We start from the raw sequence: 27,801 nt of genomic DNA on the forward strand, positions 1-27,801 counted from the left end.
TGCTCTCCATGCAGTGGCTACAGTCTCCTCCTTGTCTCTTATGGCAAAAGGAGGTCCAACTGAGAGGAAAGCCCTGCTGAGAACTGACAAAACTCCCTGCCTAAGTGTTCTGCTAATTTAAGAGAAAACTTACAGCCCAATCAGCAATCTAAAAAGACTTACACATCAAAAGCTCAGGGGGTGAGTTCCCTCCTCCCTGCACAAGGCTAAAGGACCAGTACAGCCCAGATCTGCTGATGAGGCCAGCCAGATGATTTTCTTCTCCTCCTAACTCCCTGTACAATCATTGCACCATAAACTCAATGGTCATTGAAGCCAGCCTGATTTTTAAGTGGATTTCTTCCCATTTTATTTTCCTTAGATCTATTTTAGTCACTGCCAAAGGAGCTCTGATCTTGTCTGCTCTTGCTTGCTCTTGCCACAACCCTCACCCACCAAGGAGACACAAGACATCTTAGGGTGATCCCAGTCTCCCAGATACTGTTACCACAGAGCAGTGTGCCACAGGGTATTTTTGCAGCATATTACGGGTCCTGGTGCAGCAAACAGAGAGTCTGAGGACCTCAGCATCACTTGTCTCCTCTCCATCCCAGGAACACTGATGCAGCCCAGGTTTTTCCTTAGGCTGTCTTGACTTCACAGTTAACAGCAAAATATGCTGATTGGGAGAGTATGTGTGTGGCAGGGGGGAATTCATCTGTTATTAAAAATATTCCACAGAGAAAGAAGAAACTGCCTCTCTCATAATCTCTAATGGCAAGATTAATAATGTGCATCAACTCATTCATTCATTTATTGCAACACGAGTTTCTTTGGCTTTTAGGTAACTGTGTAATGCAGGGTTGCAGCAAGAGGAGGTGAGACTGGGCTGAGGGACACAGAAAGTCTCGCTCTGGCACTGACCCAGAAGCTAAAACAAGGATAAGAAGCCTTTCTGGGGACAACATGCAAAGCAGGTAGGGAAGGCTGAGCGAGCTAACCCAAGCCTCTCCTCAAGTCTTTTCAAGGTGACCTTGCAATGAGAAGAAAGTCCACCTTCAACTGAAGGTATCAAGAAACCCATGTTTGAAAAATTGTTTTTGGAATGAAGGTTATTTTTACCACCTCTGGATCCAAGCTGGGGAAGTTTCATGGTTTTGTTGGATCTGCCTGTGCAAGGAGGATTCAGAGCAAAGCTCTGAGCTCATTTTCAGTCTCCTCTGAACTGCAGTGAATGCTCCTTGCCTGAACGCCAGATAAAAAACTTTCAGCATCTTTCCCTCTCTTCATATAAAAAATGCAAAGACTTAATAATAATTTTGTCCTTAGTCATTTAGGGATGTTTCTTCCTTTGAAACATTTCCAAACTGGTGCAAACCTTTCTTAGAAAACATCTTATGTAAACATACATTAATTTATATATATAATATTTTAAAGCACAGCTTAGTTCCAGAGAGGATGCTGGGGGACTCCATGGGTCTGAAGGTTGGATGTGAGCACCATGCTGAGTCCTTAGGATCAAGGAATGACCACCGTAGATGTTGTGGTGGGGGGGTGCTGCACCCCCAGACAATGACCCTCCCCCAAGAAGTCCCCACATTGCATCCCCTGGGCCTTCATCCCACTCCGGGAGGAAGAGGAGGGATTAAGGGAATTTTGTACCATCAGAGCATAGACAGTGGTGGCGAGGAGTGTGTGTGACTGCAGAAAGCAACCTCAAATTATTCCCCACACACACACACTTATAGAACCCCCAGATCAATCCAGACATGGTGAGAATCCCAAATCAAGCCCGATGGAGATGACAATCCCAAGCAACTCTCACCCAGGTGGGAATCTAAAATCAACCCCCAAGCCTCCATCCAGAAAAAAATACCAAACCCATTCCTAGAATCATAGAATCATAGAATCATAGAATGGTTTGGGTTGGAAGGGACCTTAAAGATCATCCAGTTCCAACCACCTTCCACCAGACCAGGCTGCTCAAGGCTCTTTCCAGCCTGGCCTTGAACACCTCCAGGGATGCGAAATCCACAACTTCCCTGGGCAACCTGGGCCAGAGCCTTACCACCCTCATCATGAAGAATTTCTTCCTGATGTCTAATCTAAATCTTCCCTCTTCCAATTTAAAGCCGTTCCCCCTCATGCTATCACTCCATGTCCTTTTAACAACTCCCTCCCCAGCTTTCTTGTAGCCCCTTCAGTTACTGGAAGCTGCTCTAAGGTCTCTCCAAGGCTTCTCTTCTCCAGGCTGAACAACCCCAACCCTCTCAGCCTGTCTTCTCAGCCCTCTGATCATCTTTGTAGCCCATTCTTAAAAGCCCATCCTGATAAAAATCCCATTTTCCCCCCATGCAGGTGGGAATCCCAGACTGACACCCAGGTTGTCATCCAGATGAAAATCCCAAATCCTTACCCATGCGGGTGAGAATCTGAAATCAATCTGAAAACCCAAGTGCAGATGAAAGCCTAAATCCCTCCTCAAGCCCCCATCACTCAACCCCCCATTCTGATGATAACCTCAAACCCCTCCATGCAGGTGGGAACCCCAAAGCCTCCCCATGCAGGAGTCCCAAATCCCCCATAAGTCTCCATCCCAATGAATACCCCAAATTCCCTCCAAGCCTTCATCTTGATGAATACTCTAAATCCCTCCCATGCAGGTTGGAACCCCAAGTCCCACAAAACCCCTCCAACCCCAACAAAACCCTCAAATCTCCCCCATGCAGGTGGGACCCCCAAATCTCCTCTAACCCCTCCTACCCTGACAAACCCCAAAATCTTCAGCATGCAGGTGGGACCCCCAAATCTCCTCCAACCATGACAAACCCCCAAATCTCCAGCATGCAGGTGGGACCCCCAAATCTCCTCCAACCATGACAAATCCCCAAATCTCCAGCATGCAAGTGGGACCCCCAAATCTGACAAATCTCCTCCCACCCCAATAAAACCCCTAAATCTCCACCATGCATGTAGGACCCCTAAATCTCCCAAATTCCTTCCAGCTGTTCTCAGTCCACCACATCTTCCCATGCAGGTGAGACCCGCAAATCTAACAAATTCCAAGCATGACAAACCCCTAAATCTCCCTCATGCAGGTGAGACTCCTAAATCCCCTCCAACCATGACAAACCCCGCAGTCTCCACCACGCAGGTGGGACCCTCAAATCCCCTCCAGCCCTGACAAGGCCCCCAAATGTCCCCCATGCATGTGAGTCCCCCAAATCCAACAAATCCCCTCCAGCCCCGACAAAAACCCCCAAATCTCCAGCATGCAGGAGGGACCCTCAAATCTCCTCTAACCCCTCTCACTCTGACAAAAAACCCCAAACCTCCCCCATGCAGTTGGGACCCCCAAATCCCCTCCAACACCGACAAGACCCCCAAATCCCCACCATGCAGGAGGGACCCTCAAATCTCCTCCAATCCCGACAAAACCCCCAAATCTCCCGCATGCAGGTGGGACCCCAGATCCACTCCACCCTTGACAAAACCCCCAAATCTCCCCCATGCAGGAGGGACCCTCAACTCCCCTCCAACTCTGACAAAACCCCCAAATCTCTCTCATGCAGGTGGGACCCCCAAATATCCTCCAACCTCGACAAACCCCCAAATCTCCCCCATGGAGGTGGGACTCCTAAATCCCCTCCAACCCTGACAAAACCCCCAAATCTCCCCCATGCAGGTGGGACCCTCAAATCCCCTCCAACTCTGACAAAACCCCCAAATCTCCACCATGCAGATGGGACCCTCAAATTCCCTCCAAGCATGACAAACCCCCAAATCTCTCTCATGCAGGTGGGACCCCCAAATCTCCTCTAACCCTTCTCACTCTGACAAACCCCCAAATCTCCACCATGCAGACGGGACCCTCAAATCCCCTCCAACCTTGACAAACTCCCAAAATCTCCAGCATGCAGGTGGGACCCCCAAATCCCCTCCAACACTGACAAGACCCCCAAATCTCCACCATGCAGGTGGGACCCTCAGATCTCCTCCAATCCCGACAAAACCCCCAAATCTCCCCCATGCAGGTGGGACCCTCAAATCCCCTCCAACTCTGACAAAACCCCTAAATCTCCAGCATGCAGGTGGGACCCCCAAATCTCCTCCAACCATGACAAACCCCCAAATCTCCCCAATGCAGGTGGGACCCCCAAGTTCCCTCCAACTCTAACAAAACCCCCAAATCTCCACCATGCAGATGGGACCCCCAAATCTCCTCTAACCCTTCTCACTCTGACAAACCCCCAAATCTCCACCATGCAGACGGGACCCTCAAATCCCCTCCAACCTTGACAAACTCCCAAAATCTCCAGCATGCAGGTGGGACCCCTAAATCCCCTCCAAACCTCGTCACCCCACCGCATCCCCCAAGCAGGTGGACCCCCGCCCCCCTTTTTGCATCCCCCCCCCCCATCCCCATCCCTCCCGGCGCAGGGGGCGGAGGCGGGGGCGGTCCAGGACCGCCGTGTCCCCTCCCCCGGTGGCAGGAGATGCGGGGGGGGGGTTGGGACCGGGGCTGGGAGCGGGGCTGGGATCAGGGGAGAGCGCTGGGAGCCGCTGCGGGGACGGCAGCGTTGAGGCACCATGCGGGCATCACTCCTGCTGCCGCTGCTGCTGCTCGGTAAGTACCAACCACCCCCCACCCCAGCTCTTTACCTTCGCTTTTTCCTTTTTTCCCCCCCATCTCAAGCATCTTTCTGCTTTTCCCTTCCTTTTTTCCCTTTGCTGTCGGGGAGTTGGAAGCAAATCTTGCAGAAAGGTGGAAAAAAATCAAGTGGGGGATGCTGAGTGCGCGCCCCCTTTCCCAATCCAGCCTGGATAACCTTCTTATTGAGAAACTAAGAGCATCCAGCCACCCCCAGCAGCTCAACTCGGGGCTCCGGGAGCCGCAGTGCTTGTTTCTTTATGCAACGGGATGAGCTAAACACGCCGCTTCTGCCCTCCCTCATCCGGCTGCACAAAGGTCCAGGGGTTTTGGGGTCTTGGAGGCTGATGCGTAAAGCCCTGAGCCTCACAGCCTTTTTTTAGGGTCCCAAAAGCAAAGCGGGGAGCTTCGCTTCGGGATGGTTCAGCGGTTCTTGAAGTGGTCCAAGCAGCCAGGTGCTGCAGGGATGGGACATGAGCCCTCGCCCCTGGCTGGTGACGGGAGAAAAAAGTGGAGAAAAGCTGGTGGGAGGCAGCAATTCCCCAGTGGAAGTTGATGGAGTTGGAAAAAAGAGCAAACTTATGGAGACCTTTTGCTGTGGGGCTGCTGGGTGGGATCAGAGAATCATAGACTCGCTAGGCTGGAAAAGACCTTTGAGGTCATCAAGCCCAAGCGTACCTGTCCACTGCTAAATCACATCCCTAAGCGCTTCATTTACTCGTATTTTAAACACCTCCAGGGATGAGCACTCAACCAGGCTCTGCCAGTGCCCGAAAACCCTTTCAGTGAGGAAATTCTTCCTAATATCCCATGCATCGCGCTGGATGGGGAGTGGGAACTGGACATTAGGAAAAAAATTTTCACAGAAAGGGTCATTGGGCACTGGAACAGGCTGCCCAGGGAGGGGGTTGAGTCCCCTTCCCTGGAGGAGTTTAAGGGATGGGTGGATGAGGTGCTGAGGGACATGGTTTAATGTTTGATAGGAATGGTTGGACTCGATGATCCGGTGGGTCTTCTCCAACCTGGTGATTCTATGATTCAAGCCCTGCAATAGTGCTGGGGTTAAAGGTGCTGCGGAAACAGCTGTGGGTGATGCAGCAGAAGGTCTGGGTCTTTGTCGGGGTGTTTTGTTGGAGAGATGGTCATAAACCGCACCAAAAAGTAGTGGGGAAAGGAAAGGCACTGATTATTTCAGAAGTGAATAAAATCAGGGAGGAGTCGAGTTTATCTTCCCTGTAGTCAGGGAAGATGAAGTAGGGGAAAACAGAATAAAATAGAATAAAATAGAACAGAATCAAATAGAATAGAATGGAGTGGAATAAAATAGAATGGAGTGGAATAAAATAGAATGGGATGGGATGATATAGGATGGGATGGAATAGGTATGGAATGGAATGGAATGGAATGGAATGGAATGGAATGGAATGGAATGGAATAAAACAAAACAAAACAAAACAAAATAGGAGAAAGTGAAAACTTACTCTGTCTCATGTCTCCCAGTGGAGCCTTGGCTGAACTTTTATTGAAGGTAACAAAAGCTCCAGAGGTAAAAGCACAAGTGGAGGCAGGGCCCTGGAGGTTTAACTACGGGGTGAATTCACAGAGGTCTGGCTGAAATCTCTGCCTGCCTGTTTTTTTCCCTGCTATCTCCAGGCTCACAGTGCTGTGGCTTGGTGGGCGAGCAGGTGTGAAGCCCCCATCTTCCCTGGTGCCAATCACGGGCTTTAAAAGAGAAGATTTCTCTTCCCTTTAAAACTCAAAAAGCCTCAGCTCATTAATACTGGCATAAAATAGGAGACGTTAATGCAATTTTTCTTGTGCTGGCCAGAATTTAGCTGAGTTGAGCTGACTTTGCCTTCTCGGAAGGTTTTGTTCTGTTTTTCAAAACGGAGCAGTAAATATGCTGGGATTGGTACAAAACAGGCTTTTAGCGGGAGGATGGTGGAGGGACCTGTTTCTATAACACTCTCAAGTGATCCTATTACATTTTTCTCAGCGATTATTTGATTAAATCCTTCAAAACAGTATTTTCTGCCATTAGTGCTGCTCTTAAGTTCTGAAATAAGCTCCTTAGACACACTTTTATGTTGTTCCCAGAGTATTTGCACCAGGATTTGCTTTGTTAGGGGCCAAACTAGGCATCTTTCCTTGCTGGGTGTTAGTGCTTGGAGTCTCAGCAGTGCTTACCTGTAGGGCTGGTGTTGGCTGCAACCATCTTCGTTAGTCAAAGCCTAAAATTCGTCTTTTTTCCTCACAAAAATGGGAGGAAGTTGGGTTTATTAGTGGAACTGTAAGATTTTTGGTATCTTAAAAAATCGTGATTGAGATGGAGCTCGCGTGCCTTGCTCTGTTGTGATGTGACTGGGGTGGATGAGCAGGGAATTGGGATTTTGGAGTGTGATTTTGGGTGTCATGAGGAAGGAGGTGACAACAACCTGTGTTTGGCAGAGCACAACCAGCCTAAGGTGGCTGGAGTTGTTAAAAGCAGCTATTTTGGGTACAGCGGTTTTGCTGAAAATAGTGGCTTCCAGGTTTATATCATCCTAACCCCTTGATTCTGCCGAGATCCCCTCTAATTTCCCCTGCTGTAAATCAAAATAAAATCAGCCTCAGACAAGGCACGGCCGGTGTGTTCAAGAGATGCAGCAAATGTGACATCGGGTGAAAAACATCTTCCAATTCAAGCAGCCTGTGAGGGACTCGGAGTTACCCATTACAGCATGTTCACAGGACATTTTGTTTTATTTGTTCTTTCCCCATGTTAGATAGTCTGTCCCACAGGGGGGTATGATAGCAAAATTGCATCAGGATGAGAGGAACAATACTTTTTATTCCCAGGGGATTAAAAAGAACCACAGCTCAAACCTGTCCTGGGGGCAGGAAGGGATTTTACCTGAGATGAGCCCTTTTCCCCCAGCTCAAAGCAAACCAAAGATTGATGGGTTTTAAATCCTTGTTGCCGAAACACCACTTTTCATTCCCAAAGGTGCCTGGCTCCTGGTACTGGGAGTTAGTGTTTGTTCAGGACAGGCTGTCAAAGATGTGCAGTTTTTTTAGAATCCATTTTATCCATTGAATACTAATCTTGATACGGGCAGGAGCAGATAATTGGGGCCACGTCTACTGGAGAAGAAAAACCTTGTTAACCAGAGCGTTTTAAAATCGACACTGCAGTGAAATGGGTCTCCTTATATATTTGCTGTTGGATGAACTTTGATTTTTGCAGCCTTTTTTTTGCAAGCCCTTTCAGCAGTGCAATGCCTTTGATTCCCCAGTGGCAAAGCAGACATGGTAATCATACCCCGTGGGTCTGTTTAGGAGGCTTAATTAAAGTATTGTTTGTATAGCACTTGAAGATCCGTGGATGAAAGGAGCTGGAAACATGCAATACCCTGATTTAATTCCAGAAAGTTGTTTTAAAAGCTTATGATGAGGAGGTTGATGATCTTTCATGTTGGTGGTGACGGGAGACCGGCTGGAAATATCTGCTCTCAGCATTTGCAGGGAGGCTGGGGTTGCACTTTGGTTATTATTTTCCCTATAAATCATGACTTTTCTCTCCCTGTCTGCATGCTTTAAAAGACCTAAGCCTGCCAACACGAGCTCTGGGGTGTTTGGGGACTCAGGGCATGGGAACTGATGAAGTCAATTATAGCCAGCAAGGATCCTTCAGGCTGTGCGATAGCCCCTGTGTTATTCTGGGTGTCATAGCGCTATAGGAGGGTGGAGAGGAGCTGTTGGGGTTTAGGTCCAGGAACACATCGATCCCACCTGCTCGCACTTGCCCTGAATTTTGTCCCCTTCTCCTTGATGCTGGACTGGGTTTCCCCTGTCCCCAGGGACCCATGCCAGCACCCAGAGTCCCTTGATGCTCTGCAAGGCCAGAGAGGACGGGATGAGTGGTGTTTCATCCATAGAGGGTTAATGCCCTGGTGAAGTAGGATCCCATCAGGACACCCAGCTGAGCTGCTCTGTGCTACAGCAGCTCAAGCCCTGAGCCCATCTGCCTTCAATAGCTACATCTCCATAGAATCATAGAATCATAGAAACACCAGGTTGGAAAAGACCCACCGGATCATCGGATGCAACCATTCCTATCAAATACTAAACCATGTCCCTCAGCACTTCGTCCACCCGTGCCTTAAGCACCTCCAGGGCAGGTGACTCAACCCCCTCCCTGGGCAGCCTCTGCCAGTGCCCAATGACCCTTTCTGTGAAAAATTTTTTCCTAATGTTCAGCCTGAACCTCCCCTGGTGGAGCTTGAGGCCATTCCCTCTCGTCCTGTCCCCTGTCCCTTGGGAGAAGAGGCCAGCACCCTCCTCTCTACAACCTCCTTTCAGGTAGTTGTAGAGAGCAATGAGGTCTCCCCTCAGCCTCCTCCAGGCTAAACACCCCTCTTCTCCAGCCCCCTCACCAGCTTTGTCGCTCTTCTTGGACCATGGGGTCCAAGCAGTAGGAGGACGGAGCACATTGCAAACAACCCACCCAAGGGTGTGCAGAAATTCCTCCTTTCCAGCTGCTGAGCTGACGGTTAGCGAAACATGAGCAGAAACATGCATCCCCCTCACCTTCAGTCCTGCTCCCAGCATGACAGCGCACTTACATGACCGACAGCCACATTCAGCTCTGCTCAGAGCCAAACGTTACAGAGGGTTTGAACTTTGCAGGAATCCGGGTGGCCCGGTTTGGTCCATTCCCCATGTGCAGGCATGTGAAATCTGGCAAACTTTCCCAAGCGTTTTCGCATGCTTCTGCCAACTTCCTCGTCCGAAGCCTGTTTACATGCACGGCTTCTTCTATAACTGCCCGATCTCCACCTAAGGATGTTTTTACTGAATTCCTGTAATGCCTGCCCTTCGCAGAAAGCTCCTGACCCAACTTAGCTTTTTTTTTTTAGTTCTGAACGATCCGTACAGTTATCTGGCATTTGTTGTTCTCCAGCTACCTCTGTGCAGTTCACCGTAACCACCAGGGATTTGCCAAACAGTCCATGTTGCAGAAAACACAACTTTTGGGCTTGGGATTGCCAAGCAAATCCACCAAATCCTTCTCTTGCTGCTTGTGAGGCAGCTAGGCTCGAGCTTGATTCTGCATGGGAGTCTTGCAGGTCCTGCTGCATTGGGGATGCGCAACCCATTTCCCCCAAATCCCTCTCTATGTGCCATTAGGGCTTAACCAAAACAAATCTTTTTTCTCGGGACTGCCTGATGTGATGTATCCCACATCCCAGGGGTGGGTACTTTCTCCTGTTGCTTCTTTATTATTTGGAAAAGTCTGGGACCATTAGTCTAAGCTTCATCAGGTTTTAACAGCTCTAATTGCCTATTTGTCTCGTGTTTTGCTCTGGGTGTCCTTGAGAAATACATAGATCCACTTGCTTAAAACTGGGTGAGGCAGAAGGGATGTGCTCTGCCCATATCACAGCTCTAGTTTCGAGGTGCCTAAGCAGTGGAACTAGTCTAGATCTAAAATCATGTTACTTTTGAGCCCTGCCCGAGAAGGTAGACTGAACTGGGGAGAAAAAGATGATCTACCTTGTTATTGTACAAACCCCATATGTGATATGTTATCAGCTGGAGAGCTGAACTGCTGTTTAAAGAACTGGCTGTGCCACAGTTTCTCATTTTTGTTTGTTTAGACTGCACGCTGTGTGGTGGAGAGACCATGCAATGAGTCTTAAGGGATGGGGAGATGCTCTCTTTTAGGGTCTCCTGGGTAGCTGCAGTAGAAATAGCATCAATGAAGGCCTGGCGAGTAGGGGGCTGCAACACAACAACAGCTTTCCATGGCCAGAAGCAACCTTGTGATGCTTCAGCGGGAGGGTGGAGAAGTCACAAGTCCCATTTAGAGGGCTTTTATCGTGGCATTTAGTAGATTTGGAGCTCCTGCTGTGTTTCAGGAGGAGCTGCTGACTTTGCACTGCTGCTTTCTACCCCCTTACAATGTGACCACCTGGGGCCATGCTGACACAGTGGTATTTTTCTTCTAGGTAAACTTCTAGGTGATGGATATCAGTGTCCTCACTTCCTTCCATAGCCAAGGGTGAGGGACAGGTTCTTTCGAGGATGACTTATCCAACTTCAAGTTAGCTGCCTGCTGTGAATTGTAAATAATGCTATAACAGTGCCTGCTGGAGACTTGGAAAATGCCAACAGTAGTAACGTTATTGACTTCTGGGAGTGCAAAAGTGTGGTGGGTTATTTAGGGTGACCTTCTTGAGGGTTGTGTGCATATATTCATTTAACTTGAGCCATAGTGTGTTCTGGAGTCAGCTGTGGGTAACGAATATTGCTGAGAGCAATACACCATCAATTCTAAAGAGGAAAGACATCCTCTCTCCTTCAAGATATAGAATGAAGTTGCTCCTGACCCTGAAGCCAACAATATCTTCCATTGATCATTTATTTATTGGGTCCCAAGTCTTCTTGCTGAAGTTCTTCTCATCACGAATGAGTGGCTGCTTTGCAAATCTTTGCATCTTTGCAGCGCACGCTGCTCTGCATGTGGCAGGCACCTTTCCCATCCCGTAAATAACATGCGTCTCGCAGCTTGCTTGGCCTCAGGCCAGGACCGCGCCGGTGACAGTTTGGTGACAAAGTATTTCAAGGAGACCGGGAGAATGCAAACGACTTATTAAGATTAACTCAGTGTAAAGCCTCAATGCCCAGCGTAAAACAGAAGGGAAAAACGAAGGGAAATGAGCCTTTATTTAGGGAGATGGGAATTCAAAGATGCTGAAGCACCTGCTTTTGGATGTACCTCTACAATTAAACCAGCTGCAGGAAGGCAGGGGAGGTTTAGGCCAGTGGGAAGTGGACATTAAGAAAAAAATTTTCACAGAAAGGGTCACTGGAACAGGCTGCCAAGGGAGGTGGTTGAGTCACCTTCCCTGGAGGAGTTTAAGGGACGGGTGGACGAGGTGCTGAGGGACGTGGTTTAGTGTTTGATAGGAATGGTTGGACTCGATGATCCGGTGGGTCTCTTCCAACCTGGTGATTCTACGATTCTGTGATTCTAAGGCAAAATCCCAGGTTGAGATTTGGCTTTCAGCATGGCTCAGCTTTGTGTGTAATGTCCAAGGTGTCCTGCATCTCAGCATAGTGTGAGGCTGGATGGCAGCAGAAAAGGAACTGGTCCCTGGGATGAGGGGCCGTGCGGAGGAAGGGAAAATTGGGAGTCCTGGTGTTGCCAGCTCTTCTGTACTTCTGAACAAGCTGCTTTTTCCTCCTATTGAGGAGCCGAAGTTGGTGCCATGTAGGTCATCTCGACCAAGATACTTAGAGTCGGAGCAGAGTTGTCTCTGAATGGTTTAGTGTTTGATAGGAATGGTTGGACTCAATGATCCGGTGGGTCTCTTCCAACCTGGTGATTCTGTGATTCTATGAAGACAGTTGCCGTTAGGAAAGAGAAAGACAGACATCTTCTGAAGACAATTCAGAAGTATCTGGGGAGGACTTGGGCTCTAGAGGCACTTCTCTCCATACATGCTCCTCTTCAGGGTCTGATGCTACACCAAAAATGCCCAGGATCTGACCCTGGATATGCTTATGTTGCATAACAGTATCTGTATTTGCTTAAAAACATCAAAAAAAATGTACGTTTCAGGATTTGGAAGAATTTCTGGGGATGGGTCAAGAGTACACCCTAAAGCCTGCAAAATGGAAAGGCAGATAAGAAGAACAGAGTCTTTGGGTTTTAAAACAAAGTCTGTGTTTGAAGCCAGGTGCAGGACAGATGCCTTAGAAATAGGCAGTGAAGATCTGTGTTAAAATCTCCTCCAAAATGGAAAAGATATTTTTTTATTTCTGAGTTAGTCCCATTTTAAATGTTGCTTCGAGGTCTGGCTTATAATCTTAGCATCCTTAATAAAAATTGGATTAATCCAGCATTTTTTTCTCTCTCTTACAAACTATGCGTGCAGGCTTTGGTCTTACAGCACACGGCTCACAAGACTGGTGAAAGGGAGGAGGAAGGTCATTTCGCAGTGGAAGAATAAGGCCTTAGTCATTAATGGCAAAAGTTGAAAATTTCTCTCTCAGCCTTAATTGATTTTAGTAATTTTAACTGGAGGAGGAGGTAGAAATTGGCGTAGGGTTATTAAGGTCTAGTCCTTAAAGAAGTATTAAATCTATTGTGGAGAAATAAGGAGACAACTTTGTCAGGCATTTATTCTAAGTGGCTTCTGCTAAATACAGGCAAACAGAAAATGCCAGATTTCTGACTTTGACAAAGAGGACTTGAAAGACTCTGCTGAAAGGTTTAGAGAAACTGTGTTTGAGAAACTCTTTCTTTGAAACCTAATAGCAAAGGCCAATTTTTTTTTTCTCCTCCCTAGACTCTTGAGGCAGGAGGGTGAGATAAGACATTCCACCACGTACACAAATGGGGAAAAAGGGAAAAGTTTCAGTGATACTGCCACAGCCTGTGGAAAATTGATAGCTCTCAGAGTGACTGTTACATGCTGCTTATCAAGATACTGTATGCCTTGATGATGATGAGAAAAAGCAGAGTAGTTAAAGCAGTGCTCTGTGTTCCCCAGCACGGATCCTGTTAGCAGTGGTTATACTGGAATAACATCAAGTAACCAAGGTCCTGGAGATCGATATAGATACATAGATTACTAATTAAGCAATTAAAATTGTCCTTGTTGGACATTTCTATTCTATTAAGCAATAGAAGAAATGTTTTAAAAACAGGTAAACAAAGTTTTCTACCAGGTGCTACGCTAGCTATTAAGGAAGACCCTCAAACCAAGTTGCCACTGTACAACTTCAAACCCAGCATTCTCATTCATCCTTTTTTTTCAACCATCTTTCCACTCTCTAGCTCCTGGAGACCTGGAGCCTAAATAAATAAAAATAACAAATAAATAAATAAAAATTTATTCTTGTGGGTTTCTGTTGGCAAGGCAGAGAAAGTAGCAAAGTGCTATAAATGCATGAAATGACCCCCTCTTGTTTTATTTTCCTTTTAAAATTATTTTTTCCTTCAAATAGCAGTTTAGTTTTGAGATGGATCAGCCCCTTGATGTGGTTTGACACAGTGCTGTGACGTGTTTGTGCTCTCTGCTGCCTTTTTCAAAGGGCACATGAACTTTCCAGTGCTAAATGGGGACCTACAGGAAAGCTGGGGAGGGGCTCAGTGTCAGGAAGTGCAGGAATAGGACAAGGGGGGAGAGTTTCGAGCTGAAAGAGGAGAGATTTTAGATGAGATATGGGGAAGAAATTTGTCACTGCGAGAGTGGTGAGGCACTGGCACGGGTTGCCCAGAGAAGTCACTGATGCCCCCTCCCTGGAGGTGTTCAAGGCCAGGTTGGATGGGGCTTTTGAGCAACCTGATCCAGTGGGAGGTGTCCCTGCCCGTGGCAGAGGGGTTGGAACTAGATTGTCTTTGAGGTCCCTTCCAACCCAAATCATTCTATGATTCTATGGATCTATGGTGAATCAAGCACACCAAAATCACCCGTGGCAATGAAAACCTGGGAAGCAGTGATGCACGTGCTGCAAACAGGATGAACTAGCTGTGTGGCTCCTACCTAAGCCTCATCCAGCCAAGAGACAACCACGTTAAAACACTATCGAAATAGGATACGGCACCACATCGGCTGTAAAGCTGGCAAGCTAAACTCCAACCCTTGACCTCATTTTTCAAGCATGCAGGAGTTAATCTCAGCCCACCTCAGTGGCTCTTGAGATCATCACCTCCACGCTCACCCAAGCCTCACGGTAATTCACATGCCAAAAAAGCAATGAGAGAAGCTGATCTCTGACACGAGTGATAAATTTTCCTGCCCTGAATGGTCCTGTGGAACAATGCGGGAAAGTAAGTTTTGAGCTTATTACAACACCCTGGTATAGAAAATGGGTTTGTTTCCTTATACTTTTCCCAGATAACTAAAGAAAAATCCCTCGGGACTCTCAGTGTATGCGATTTTGAAAGCCTCCCAGATAGTTATGTCCTATGAATGGTACCAATAAATTCCCATTAACTGCATTTAACAGGAGAATGTCCTTTCTTTTTTCTCATTAAAGCCTCACAAAGAGCTCAAAACCTCATCTTATGGCAGGGTGCTTTGATTGAAATTGATGTGGCTTAAATTATGAATTTTAATCACGATTTAAAATAAGGAAGGAGAAGATCTTAATTTGAATCATTTGATTTTAATCATGTTTTTCATTTACAATTCATAGCTATGTCCCTTAAGCAGGGCTGATTCTCCTTGGCTGCTCATTGTAAAACTTGGAGATTTACAGCCCACTCTTGCCTTTCAGCTGTGTTTCCTAACCAGGTGGACACACTGTGGACATATTTGCTTAAGCAGTTACATCACCTGCTGCTGCTCTATTTTGATATCTAATTAATGCATCTTTTAAGCCTTCCTAGCTAATAATGAATAATACTCATTTGGGGCTTACTGGTGGCAATAACTCTTTATTTGCAGAGGAAATTTCTGTAAACTGACAGATGCAAACCAGCATTTAAATTTTAATGAAAACCAGAATTTAAAATTCCTTTAGGATACATCAAGTAACCAAGGTTTTGGATACCTAATATGTAAACTTTTCAGTGTACTTTTGAGTTTAATGCTAAGCAATTCATTGAACAAATTGCAAGCGCCAATCTTTGGTGGAATTAGTGACTAAAATGAATTTTTTTCATGTCCCTTAAGGGTTTTGAATAAACAGAAGCCATTCTTAAAACTCACTTTTACTGTTAAAAATGGGAGAGGAAGCAGTTTTATTTTTAAGCTGCCAGTTTCCAGTTGATTTTGCAGCTTTGAATTAACTATTGGTGGAGCAGCTGAGCATGGATATCTCTTTGATCTGCAGAGGGGGTTTAAATGGCTATTTATATGACTAACATTTAATTGTCTAACTGAAGGCAGAAGAACTCCATGCTTAGTGTCTGGATACCCTGGATATCTGCCCATAGTGTGGGCAGACAATGATTAAAAGAAAGAAAAGCAAGAATTAATGAGGCTTCCCGGGTTTTGTCTTACATCCAAATCCAGTCCCAATTAATTTTGGAAAATCCAGATTCCCCAAGTACCATGGGCGTCCTGGTTGAGTTTAGTCCTGCTGCAATAAATTTAATCTTCTCTTTGGCTCTAGATGACAAAATCTGGCTTTTCACAAAGTAGAGGGAGATTTGGCCTTGATGGATTGTGGCCCATGGCAGTACACACACCCTTCCCAATGGGACAATTCTTGTGCCCAGGAAATCAGTGTAGCCTAAGAGATCCCGGTGGACCCTCATCCGTCCACACTGCATGCCTGTCATGGGAGGATGGGAGTGATAAACTCAATTTCCCCTCTTCTTTCGAAAGTGAAGCATTATTAATAGACAATTCTGCAAAGCCTAGTGGAGACCTGAGCCCCTCATAGAGCCTGTTTACGTGTATCTCCTTGCTGATCCTCCATAAGAGCATTTTCTCCAATAGGCTTAACAATTAAAACTTTACCCTTTAAGGCAACAGTCACAGTGGGAAAAAAATAGAGAAGGGATGATAGATCCTGACAGTCAAAACATCCTTCGTGCATAGGAGTTGCTTTTCAAAGGATGTCTTTATTAGGCTGGAAGCTGCCAAGAGCAATCATTGCCACCAAGACAATGGCAGCTGCCACTCCTGCCATCACTGCTCTGCACATAACTGCTACAATTATCAGGATATCGCCTCTATCATAGAATCATAGAAACACCAGGTTGGAAAAGACCCACCAGATCATCAGATGCAACCATTCCTATCAAACACTAAACCATGCCCCTCAGCACCTTGTCCACCCGTGCCTTAAACACCTCCAGGGAAGGTGAATCAACCACCTCCCTGGGCAGCCTCTGCCAGTGCCCAATGACCCTTTCAGTGAAAATTTTTTTCCTAATGTCCAGCCTAAACCTCCCCTGGCAGAGCTTGAGGCCATTCCCTCTCGTCCTGTCCCCTGTCACTTGGGAGAAGAGGCCATCACCCTCCTCTCCACAACCTCCTTTCAGGTAGTTGTAGAGAGCAATGAGGTCTCCCCTCAGCCTCCTCTTCTCCAGGCTAAACACCCCCAGCTCTCTCAGCCGTTCCGCATAAGGCCTGTTCTCCAGCCCCTTCCCCAGCTTCGTTGCTCTTCTCTGGACTCGCTCCAGAGCCTCAACATCCTTCTTGTGGTGAGGGGCCCAGAACTGAACACAGGATTTGAGGAGCGGTCTCACCGGTGCAGGGTTTTCCAAGAAGGAGAAGGCCGATAGCGGATGGAGTGGTGTTAGCAACTCCTAACGAGGGCAAGGACGGTCAATACAACCACCACTGTGGGCTGCACAGACAAGCCATAAAGCTTGTCACCCATCACCATCCACATTCTCCAAGTTGATGTTCCTGCAATTCATGGTTTCAGCTGCTGGGGTTGATTTAGGGCAGCTGAGATGGAGGGAAAAAAAAAAAAAAAGCTGTTCTTTTGGCACGGGAAGTAACACAACCAGAGGAAGAGTGGACTGGTGGGAGGGGAGCAGTGAAAATTGGCCACTTAAAGTTGGGTTAGCAGTGAAAGAAGTAGAGGACCTCAGAGTCAACCTGTAGTGTGTGCAACCTGTAATGTGTACAGGCCTTTACAAATGCCCTTTACAAATGGTTAGGAAGGGAAAGAAGAAGTCCAAACTGATGGGTTGATAAAGGAAAGAGCTGGGTTTCTGTTTAAAAAAAAAAAAAAAAAAAGTAGAGCTGGTTTTCTCTTTGTTGTGGTCTTATGAAATCTGCCCATGGATAGCTGACAGATGCGCAGGGCAAAGTTTTGGGGTCTTTAAAGGGTTTTTGGTGGCAGAGCCAGCCCCCAAGGGAGCAAGGCTTTCCTTCTGCTGAAAGAAAACAGAGATTATGGACTTCCATCAGCATCTCTGGTGGAAGCGAAGGGACTCATCCCTGCCAACAGCTCCTGCTCCTGCGGGACCCTCTGCATACCCTGCCTGGTGGGCATGGAGGCTTCTGTCATTGCAGAATGTGACAAAAACAATTGGATAGGCACGAGGATGGGTATGGACCCTCAGCATGATGCTTATTGGTAAGAAGGTTTAGGGAAACCGTGCAAAGCCAGTGCATTTTGAACCCAAAGCCAAACTCTGGCATGATAGTTGCTGAGGTCCCGCTGCATAAGCAGAGAAATCCCACTCACATTCCTGATAAAAACCTGCAAAAAGCCCCTTGGAAAAAAAAAAATCAGGAAACCACCAAAAGAAACAACCACGTGTGCCTTGCAGGTTTGATGAGAAATACTTGGGGGACAGCCATGTCAAAGGAATGCTGGCTATTTCGGGGCTGTATTTATGTTTGAGCTGGAGGATGAGAGTTGCAGATCTTTGCTTTGTCTTCAGTGAGAGTGTTTTTCATGTCTGGCAGGACTGCTCCAACCTGATTAGGAGGGGGTTTGCCCCAAGGGGTGGCAGCGATGCAGGGATGTAAGCTGCTTTCCCTGGGAGCAGGCACTGGGGTCTGCCCAGGGCTGGTGAACACAGCCCAGCTGGCCTTTTAGGAAAGGTTTCCTTATAATGCAGCTCAGAAGCAATTTTGGGACAGGGATTTATCTCCATCATGGCTGGGAAAATTGTTACCCTAAGGCACTGGAAGAAAGAGGCTGATAAAGGGGATGGGCGAGTAGGACCAGGACTAGGAAACCTCTGCAGGCAAATGGGCTTTGAAGTTGGGTTTTGGAGAGTGCTTTTAGGATTGCTCTTTATTTATTTATTTACTCCCATCCTGAAGGCTGACGCTCATCACAGCAGGGGCCTTGGGGAAGGGAAGGGTAAGAAAAGTGCAGCCTGCAAGCTGTTATTGCAAGGATTTTTCACTCAGTCTGAGCAGAGGCATGCACCTTGTCAAGGGACAGGAGAAAGCAGGGGGTAAAAACATTTTGCCTCTGCCCAAATCTAACAAGAGCAGATGCTCGCAAACTGCTTCTGAAGTAGGTGAAGGTATTCTTGCTGAAGGAATTTATTTCCTAGAGGCAGATAAAGACCCTCAGATCTCTCAGCTCCTATTTTAAGAAACAAAACTGTTCTTTGCGGAGGTGGACAGATGTGTCCAAGGTGCCTGTGGGCAGACTTCCCGTATGTCTTCTCCCAAAAGGTAGGGAATGGCTTATTATAGCAACTTGGTGCCACCTGGACTTTGTAGGACTTCCCAAAGTCAAAGAATTAGAAATTACCCCAGCCCTGTTCAGTCCCTAGCTGTTACCACAAAAATACCAAGAGTGAAGAAAGAAGGAGGAAGCCATCTCCTTGATAATATAGATTAGGAATAATACAGCTCTTTTATAGTAAGAAATAGCAGCTTTTGGATCTGGTTGGATCAAAATTTGAGCCAGATTTCCAGGGTTGAGAGTCTGTGTGCATGTGCAGAATGCCCTGCTGCTGTAACTCGCCTTCATCTCAGGTGTGTTCAGCCCTCCAAGCATCTGGGCTGTTTGCAAGATGGGGATTTTCTCCACATCTTGCTTTTCTCCAACTGAATTCTTTTCCCATTTGAAAGACCTGGTTCAAATCGTGCAGCAGCAAAGGACTTTGCCATCTGCTGCATCCTTAGTCTCAAAATGCAATGCCTAACTTCAGCATGAGTGTCCTATTTATTTGTCCACTGTGTCATGCAGAAACTTGCTGGGCAAAGGACCTGGCTCTGTTGTTTCACATCATTTGAGCATTTCAGCCTCTCATCCATGATGCTGTGGCCCACATAGAGAGGTCTAGGGACTGGAAGGAACTGGTGATGGACAGGCAGAGATGCTCACGTGCTAAGCAATCGCAGCTGACAGGGCTAGGAGCACATTTGCACCAGAAAGCAGTGTCTGGAGTAGACAGCCTTGCTAGTTATTAATTATTCAAAGCAATAGTAGAGCAATCAGTTACAAGAGTTAACAATAAGCATTGCTAGAAGTTGTCATTGGCTTTTGATGCCTCAGCTTTCTGGCCTCCATGGTCAGCAGGCTCAGCGCTTGCTTTCTGAGAGCAGCCCTGATGGGAGTCAAGGAGCATTTTCCTCAACTAATTTCCAGAGGTGTCTGAGTGAGATGGGGCTCAGAGTAAGAAGAGGGTCTTTTTGCACACCTGATTGTGCTTCTCCAGATGTGGATTTGAAGGCTGTGCGTGGGTCTTTCAGTTGTCTCTTCTGACTTTCTGTAATAAGGGACACTGATTTTCACGTATCTCATAAAATAGGGTAGTTTTTGCATCAAAGCCATGCTTTGGTTTCGCAGTGAGCACTTGCAAACATGACAGGGCTGTTCAACAGCCTTCACCAGCGTAGCACATCCTCAACATGGGGCTGCATTTGCTGTCCCTCGCCCTCCCCACACTTACTCCCCCAGCTCCAGGATTACAACCAGCAGCACCTATTCAATCCCAGTTCAGTGTCCTCTCCCTTACTCTGCTCTGCTGATGGGTCTCATCACAGACACAACCTGCAGTCCCTGCCCCTCTCCTCCCATCCCCAACCCCACTGCCACTCCAGCTTGATTTTCTAAAGGAAATGCCCAAACTGACGTGTCAAGAGTTTCACTGCTGAGCCAACAGCAGGATCCAGTCTCCACTCTCACAGGAGCAGACTAATTCGGTCTTTATCATGAAGCCCAGCCCTTCATCCCCCTCCTACACCCAGAGCTGCAGGTCACCTCTCTGGGTCCCCTCCTATGTGGGAGACCAGCATGAGATTTGCAGACCTGCTGGCTTCTTTTAGGAGAAAGAGGAGGATGATTAACAGCAGGGAGGGGATGCAGCTCCTTCTTCCTTCCTGCTTCCTTTGCTCCCTTCCCCTGCCCTGCCATGGCCTGCCCTGTGGCACAACCTCCAGATACTGCCCTGGAGAGAAGGATTTTGGTGACAAGAAGATGTCAGTGAAAATCTGAGCTCAAAAGGTGACATAGAAGGGGTTATTTTCCAACCAGACCTCCCCCATCAATGTGTAAATGCTGCAAGCTTACTAGGTAACATATAGCATTTTCCGCCCTAACTAGTTAGTATCTCCATGCTCAAACCCACTAGTTGGACCTACCTGTCCAGGGAACAGATGCTGAGTTTTTGAGGAGCTGAATAGGATGACCATTGCATGCCATTTTCATATTATTTATTTATTTATTGCTGGAATTCCTCGGCACGCAGCCACGCTATTAAAACCTACCCCAGCCCGCTTGCACTGAGTGCAAAGCGCCGGATCCCCGACCTGGCAGCAACTTCCCATGCTCTTCTGCTCAGCTGTAACCACGCAAGAATCCCACTCCTTGCTGGGCTGCTGGGTGGACAACATTGTTCCCCTATTGAGTCATAACAATGAGGTCATTGGGCTGGAAAGACAATATCATTCAGCAGCCAAAAACCCAGCTGGCTGGTCCTGGTTTTGTCTCATCTCCTATGACAAAGCCACATTTAATTGACTAATTAAAGCTGTTGCAGGCTCCATCTTGGTAGGGGTGACCAAAATGTGCATTGTTCTTTGTCAGCATTAAGTCAAGCCAGTTGGCCGACTAAAAAGTGAGATCCTTCTTCCTTCCGTACCTTCTTATTTGTTGTGTAGGCCTAAATACCAGGTCCTAGCAATGGAAAAAGCACCTTGAAGAAGTGCCACCAAATGTTTCAGAGCAAGATAACTGCTTGAATGAGGATCCAAGGACCTCAAGAGAGCCCACTCAAAGCCCACTCTGCTCTAACTTGACCACTTTGGGATGGCCTCTCTGCATTGGCAGCACACCTGTTGCCAAACACTCAATATTTTCCTTAGGATCATGGAATGGCTTGGGTCAGAAGGGACCATAAAGATCACCTAGTTCCAGACCCCCTGCCATGGGCTGGGAACACCTTGCACTGGATGAGGTTGCTCAAACCTCATCCAACCTGGCCTAGAGAAGGGGTATTTGAGGTTCCCAGCTCACACAGAAGTATGATATTGCACCTAAACCTATGGAGTTTGGGTGCTCCTCTGCTGTATATACCCTACAAGGACAATTTACCTGTCCCACACACCCAGTGAAGGGGCCAACTTCAGCCTATGACTGACTGGAGGTGTTTAAGGGACGGGTGGACGAGGTGCTGAGGGTCATGGTTTAGTATTTGATAGGAATGGTTGGACTGGATGATCCGGTGGCTCTTTTCCAACCTGGTGATTCTATGATTCTGTGACTTTGTACCGGGGGCATTTTTATGCCCAGTTATGGGTCATCTTTCCCTTTAGGCGCCTTTTGGGTGTCCCAGGAATGGTGCCCACAGCATAGAGAGAAAGCAGGGAGATGTCCAGGTACTGGCAAGCTCTATGCCCACAATAAATCTTTGCTTCCCTCAGCCGAGTGCTCCTGCAGTGTCGGGACCTTCACTGCTTTCTCAATGAAGATGTTTTGAGCTCTGAGACCAGTGAGCACTTCTGCTTTCAGCATTTCTTGCTCTTAGGGAATTCTGAATAAGATCATCCTGTAAATAGTGAATAAATGTGCCCTAAGGGACTTCTCAGGATAAATGCTGTTTAGTGCTGCGAGGTTGCCATTTCCATTAAAACCTCAATTTTTTTCCTGCCCACAATGTGATTGTCTTAAATCAGATTTATCTTCTTTTTGCTGCCCAGGCCCAGCTGAGCAGAAACACTGGGAATATGTTTACCGCGTCGGTGTCCCAGCCCTAAAGCACAGCAGCCGCTTCTTTTGAAGAACATACAAAGCAAGGAAGAGGAGCAATTGTTTGGGAGGAAGTTGAACCATAATGTAATAGACTCCCATGAGGATTACTATTAGTAATTATTTGTATTGCTCTGGCACCTAACCAGGATTGGGGCCCCGGTTAGAAAGGTGCTGGACCAGCCTGTGAATGAAGACAGCTTCTCCAGCTAAAATCTCTTCACTCTTGCATGTAGAGACAGGAGAAACTGAGGCAGGGAGAGGTAAAGAAATACAACCAGGGGGTTCTATTTATGTCTTGCTCAGAGGGTTGTGGCTGAGCTAGGGTGTGAGCTAGTGCGTAGTGCTCACAAGAGCATCCTTCCACTCTAGGGGTTAAGACTCTTCTACCTGTGCTGCTTACAGCTACTGGGTAACAAATATGCAGTGCTGGAGAATCGTGTACTAGAAGAGCACTGGAAAAGGTCATCTCTCACTGTTTGCGCCTTTCATCAATGATCCCTGTGATCTTGTGTATTATATTAAGGAAAGGAAGAGCAGGAGCTGTTGAAGAGCAGAAGTTCTTCAAATAGAAACTGAGCCCCAGTGCTCTTGAAAAGCAAAATAAAACAAAAAGAAGGAGCTTTAATGGATTTTTTTCTGTAAAACTGACTGTTTCAGGAGAGTTAAGTAATGAAGCAATTATGAATTTGCCAACAATAGAAGTTGATCAGATTACACAGCCTGTAAAGCCAGATCGTCACTGGAGCCATTTGGTGGGAAAGAAACTCTGTGCCAGACAGTCTTTAAATAGTTTTGAATAGGAGGGAGGGTTAGCTGTGTCCTTCCCTTCCTAGGCTCTCCCCACCTAAAGAATAGCACCGAGCGTCCTGCCAAATCCACTGTGTCCAGTCAATGCCCGCAGGCTCAACTCACATGCACAGCTATATAAATATACATAGGTGCATATATATATGTGTGTGTATATATATAGAGCTCCAAATTATCCAGGAAGACCCCACCCTGAGGGAGGTGTCGGTGGGGAACTGAAGAAAAAAAGGTGGGACCTGAAATAGCACCGACACACAAAGGATCCCAAGGAAATATGTAGCCCTTCTCATGGTATTAACAGGAAATCTCCGGGCTGCTGGCTTGGTAACCTTGGCTGGACAAGGTCATGGGGGACTGATCACAGCTGAGGGATGGATCTTGCCATCCAGCCTGGCTTTTCTGCAAAAGCACATGGTGAGAGGTGTGCAGTGGCAGCTTTATGTCAATAAAGGTTTGCAGGTGTCTCGTGTACCTGTTCCAGTGCCTCACCACCTTCAAAAAAAGATGGAACAGGTTGCCAAGGGAAGCTGTGGATGCCCCATCCCTGGAGGTGTTCAAGGCCAGGTTGGATGGGGTCTTGGGCAGCCTGATCTAGTGGGACACGTCCCTGCCCATGGCATGGGGTTGGAACTGGATGATCTTTAAGGTCCCTTCTGACCCAAAGTATTCTATGATTCTATGTGATGTGCCTGCAGAGGAACCTGTCCCCAGCATAGTCTGAATGAACACCAAAGAAAATGTCACTGGGGAGTGGGTATTTAACTAGGAATCACCCAAAAATTTACTTAGAGAAGCTGGGATGCTTGAGGAGGTCACCAGTGCCTCTTGAAAGTGGCTCCTACATCACTCGTGTCTTTCTCTACTTCCCATCACAGCACCTTTGAGCTTCAATGAACCAAAGATCATAGAATCATAGAATATGTCAAGCTGGAAGGGACCCATGAGGATCATAGTGTACAAGACATTTTCAGTCATCTTTGGGTCTGCCTTGCTCAGTGGTGGGTGATGCATGGATGGACTGGGGGAGACAACATGGTTCATGACCCCAAAAAGATTAAAAATAAAGTCGCTGGCTGGAGGGTGTAAATTTGAGCTGACTCGTGTGACTCATCAAAGGCACTGGGTGCACAAAGGAGGGTGAGGCTTTGGGTCTTATCGCCTCCTCGCCATCGCTTTTCCGCTCGCCCTTTCTGCCCTCGAGGTGGGCAAGCGTCCTCTGATTCCAGCTCTAAGCATGGCCCAGCCTCCCCACCAAAAGCCTCAGTGGCAGGAGCAGGCAGAAGACAATTCCTGCCATAAATCTTCTGGAGAGGCAGGGAGGAAAGGGAGGTTCAAGAAGGAGGGGACAGCGCTTTGCAATGCCGTGGTGGTGATGTGTGCCAGCACTAACTGACCTTGCAATCACCCATCTCCATTTTATTTCCCCTTGCACTGGAGCTGCCTGTGGGTGGAATCTTCTTATTCCTTTAGGCTACAAGTCTAAAATCTCTCCTCTTTTTTTCTGACCCTTAAGGCTGCAGCTTGGACTTCCTCCATGCTGAGCCTCCAGCTGTGGCTGCCATCCTCAATTTTGATGCTTGGGTGTTGTATCCCTGCTGCCAATGCCACCTTTAATACCCCTCTTGACTTTGTTGGGCTGTGAGGTCCCAAAGAAGCAAATAGTCCCTATTTGGGTTTGGGGTTGACTCTTTGCCTTTAGGAGGAGCCCTCACCACAAAAATAAAGGGCGTATTTCCTACACTCCCCTTCCTCATTGCAGGACTTAGTGTGATACTTCCAAAAAGTAGAGACTTTTGACTGCAAAACCCACCTCCAGGAAATCTGCACGTTCGCTGCTCTGCGAGACTCTTGTGGCCCTCATCTCTCATGGACAGAGTCTAGACACATCGCCGATGGCTCGGCGCCTAGCTTGAGTGGCATTAGCTGTGACAACTCTTCCCTGGTGCTGGCCAGCTGGCAGAGGTTCAGCTGGCAGGATGAGTAGCTCAGGGCAAACTTCTTCCCTGCATTGCTCAACGTGAACTCAAATATGAACCAAATCAGCTGGAGAGAAGGGCGAGGCAATGAATTTTGTCTCCCTGTGCCACCAATGAGACTGCTTCTCACTGTAGATAGACAAGCCCGCCTTGCTTCACTGTCCACTTGCCTATCCTGTTCTAGAAGACCTTGGATGGACCCCCACTGCCTGCTGCATCATGAACACACTCTCTAGCCCTCTGGTGGGGTCTGTCAACTGTCTTCTAGGACAGGAGAGGAATGTGGACAGAGAGGCAACGTGGCCTTTCCTACATTTGTCCATGTCCTGCATTTCTCCATGACAAAACCTGAGCAAATGGCAAGAGTTGATCGTGTGACATCAAATCTGACATCAATCAGAGTTTTCCATGCCCAGGAATGAGGAAAGGCCACCTCAGCTGGGAAGGCAGGTTGCCCCGTCCCGGATGTTTGCTCAGTGTCAGTGCCAATGCAGCATTTGTGGGCTTGTTTGTGTGGGCATCATCACCTGAGTTCTTCTGAATTAACTTCTTAAATGGCATCAGCTCTGCCTTGTCAGCATCAGAGCTAAGGAGACTTTAATTTCATTTAACCTACTTCATTTTGGCTAAATCAAATGAGGGCTGATTTAAAGCTGAACAAGAGCGGCCACCTGGTGGGTTGTGTACACTTTGACTAATCCACTCTGAAATCATACCTTCTTTTAATTTTAGATTAATTTTATTGAGTACCTCTGTGTAGATGAGCCATCAGGCTGAATAAAAATCCTTCCTGTCTCAGGGATCATGTCTTCACTCCTTCTCAAGTGGTCTGGAGCAGTCCTCCAGGGGAAGCCAGCAAGGGATGATTCATCTTTCTGGGGTGAAAAGCATGAGGAGGAACTTCTGCTCTGTCTTGATGAATAAATCTGTCCCTGCAGCCATCCCCATTCACCAAACAGCAGCTCTGGGCTGGAGAACAGCGGTCGGGTCTCCAGGAGTTGCTGCTGTGATGTGACAGTTCAGCCCTAACGAGCAAACCAGTGGCTTTGGACAAGAAGCTCTTAGCACTGGCTTATCTCAAAGTTTCTTTCCCATCACCTTGCTGCAAATGCTTCATAGCTCCTTACTGCAGAAGTCAATTTGTGGGCCAGCCTTCAACCCTCGCTGGAGAGAGGTGGTAAAGCTAGGATGGGTCTCCTCATAGAGTTAAGGTGGCATTGCCACGCTGGTGGTCTTAGTCTCTCAGACTTCCTGTAGACGTGAGATTCCTCTCCAATTTCAGGTAAGTCTATGCTTTTAATCTGTTTACTTTTTTAGTATGCGTATTCACAGACAAAAGCCTTGAAGAGTGTCTTAAAGACTCGTAACATGGAAGTTACATAAGAAAACCCCCAAATGTTCAGTGTGTAACAAAGTCATGAGGTCTTATGGCATTCTTGTGATTTTTCAGTGTCATTTTGCTTCATGGCTACTGTTTAGGGCTTTACCTTGCTGCAGAGTGGCTTTTCATAGAATCACAGAATGATTTGGTTTAGAATGGACCTTAAAGATCATTCAGTTCCAGCCCCCTGCCATGAACAGGGACTTTTTCCTCTGTATCAAGTTTCTCAAAGCCCCATCCAACCTGGCCTTGAATGCTTTCAAGGATGGGGAATCCATAGCTTCTCTGGGCAACCTGTGCCAGTACCTCACCACGTTCATAGTAAAGAATTTCTTCCTTATATCTAATCTAAATCTGCCTTTTTTTAAGTTTATAGAAGGATTTTTTGTTATCTTTCACAGACTTTGCCAATCTGATTTCTAGTTGAGCCTTAGCCCTTCTGATTTTTTCTCTACACAACCTCACTTCCCTCCTGTAGTCCACCCAAGAGGCGTCCCCTCTTCCAGAGCCCATAAATATTTCTCTTCTTCCTGATATCACTCAAGATCTCTCTGCTTAACCAAGCTGGTTTTCTCCCCTGCCGGCTTATTTTCTGGAACATGGGAATGGCTTTCTCTTGAGCTGCTAGGACTTCTTTTTGAAGAGCTCCCAGCCCTCATGGGCTCCCTTACCCTTGAGTACTGTCTCCCATGAGACTTTGCCAACCAGCCTTCTGAGGAAAAAATTCTTCACAGGAAAAAATTCTTCATTAGGAAAAAATTCTTCACAGAAAGGGTCATTGGGCAGTGGCAGAGGCTGCCCAGGGAGGTGGTTGAGTCACCTTCCCTGGAGGTGTTTAAGGCACGGGTGGACGACGTGCTAAGGGGCATGGTTTAGTGTTTGATAGGAATGGTTGGACTCAATGATCAGGTGGGTCTCTTCCAACCTGGTCATTCTATGATTCTATGATTCTAAGTTTAAGGCCATTACTCCCCATCTGACCACTATACACCCCTCCCTTAACCTCCTGTTCACACTTCTTCTGATGCAGCCCAGGATACGGTTGGCTTTCTGGGCTGCAAGCACCCATCACTGCTTCATGTTGAGCTTTTCATCAACGAACACCCCCAAGTCCTCCTCCTCAGGGCTTCATTCAATCCATTCTCTGACCAGCCTGTAACTGCACTTAGGCTTGCCCCAACCCACCTACAGTACCTTGCACTTGGCCTTGCTGAACTTCATGAAGTTCACACAGACCCATCTCTCAAGCCTCTCAAGGTCCCTCTGGATGGCATCCCTTCCATTCAGTTTGTTGACCACACCACACAGCTTGGTGTTGTTGGCAAACTTGCTGAGGTTGGTATCAATCCTACTGTCTGTCAATGGTATAACAGGGACAGGAG

General features: G+C 47.2%; 1 protein-coding gene and 1 long non-coding RNA gene across 5 annotated transcripts in view; both read left to right on the forward strand.

Moving 5' to 3' along the window:
* The window catches only part of LOC138725709 (uncharacterized), a 123,928-nt gene that overhangs the window by 66,098 nt on the left and 30,029 nt on the right, over positions 1-27,801 (forward strand). The gene's annotated exons all lie outside the window — the stretch shown is intronic.
* PODXL (podocalyxin like) overlaps positions 4,498-27,801 on the forward strand; it is a 49,978-nt gene continuing 26,674 nt past the window's right edge. For all 4 annotated transcript variants that reach the window (XM_069862740.1, XM_069862830.1, XM_069862912.1 and 1 more), the window contains exon 1: positions 4,498-4,606. In XM_069862740.1, the coding sequence (XP_069718841.1) occupies positions 4,570-4,606 (37 nt within the window). In that variant the 5' untranslated portion in view covers positions 4,498-4,569. The remainder of the gene's footprint in view (positions 4,607-27,801) is intronic.

This window comes from Phaenicophaeus curvirostris, chromosome 1 (genome assembly GCF_032191515.1).
Source record: "Phaenicophaeus curvirostris isolate KB17595 chromosome 1, BPBGC_Pcur_1.0, whole genome shotgun sequence".
Classification (NCBI taxonomy): Eukaryota; Metazoa; Chordata; class Aves; order Cuculiformes; family Cuculidae; genus Phaenicophaeus; species Phaenicophaeus curvirostris.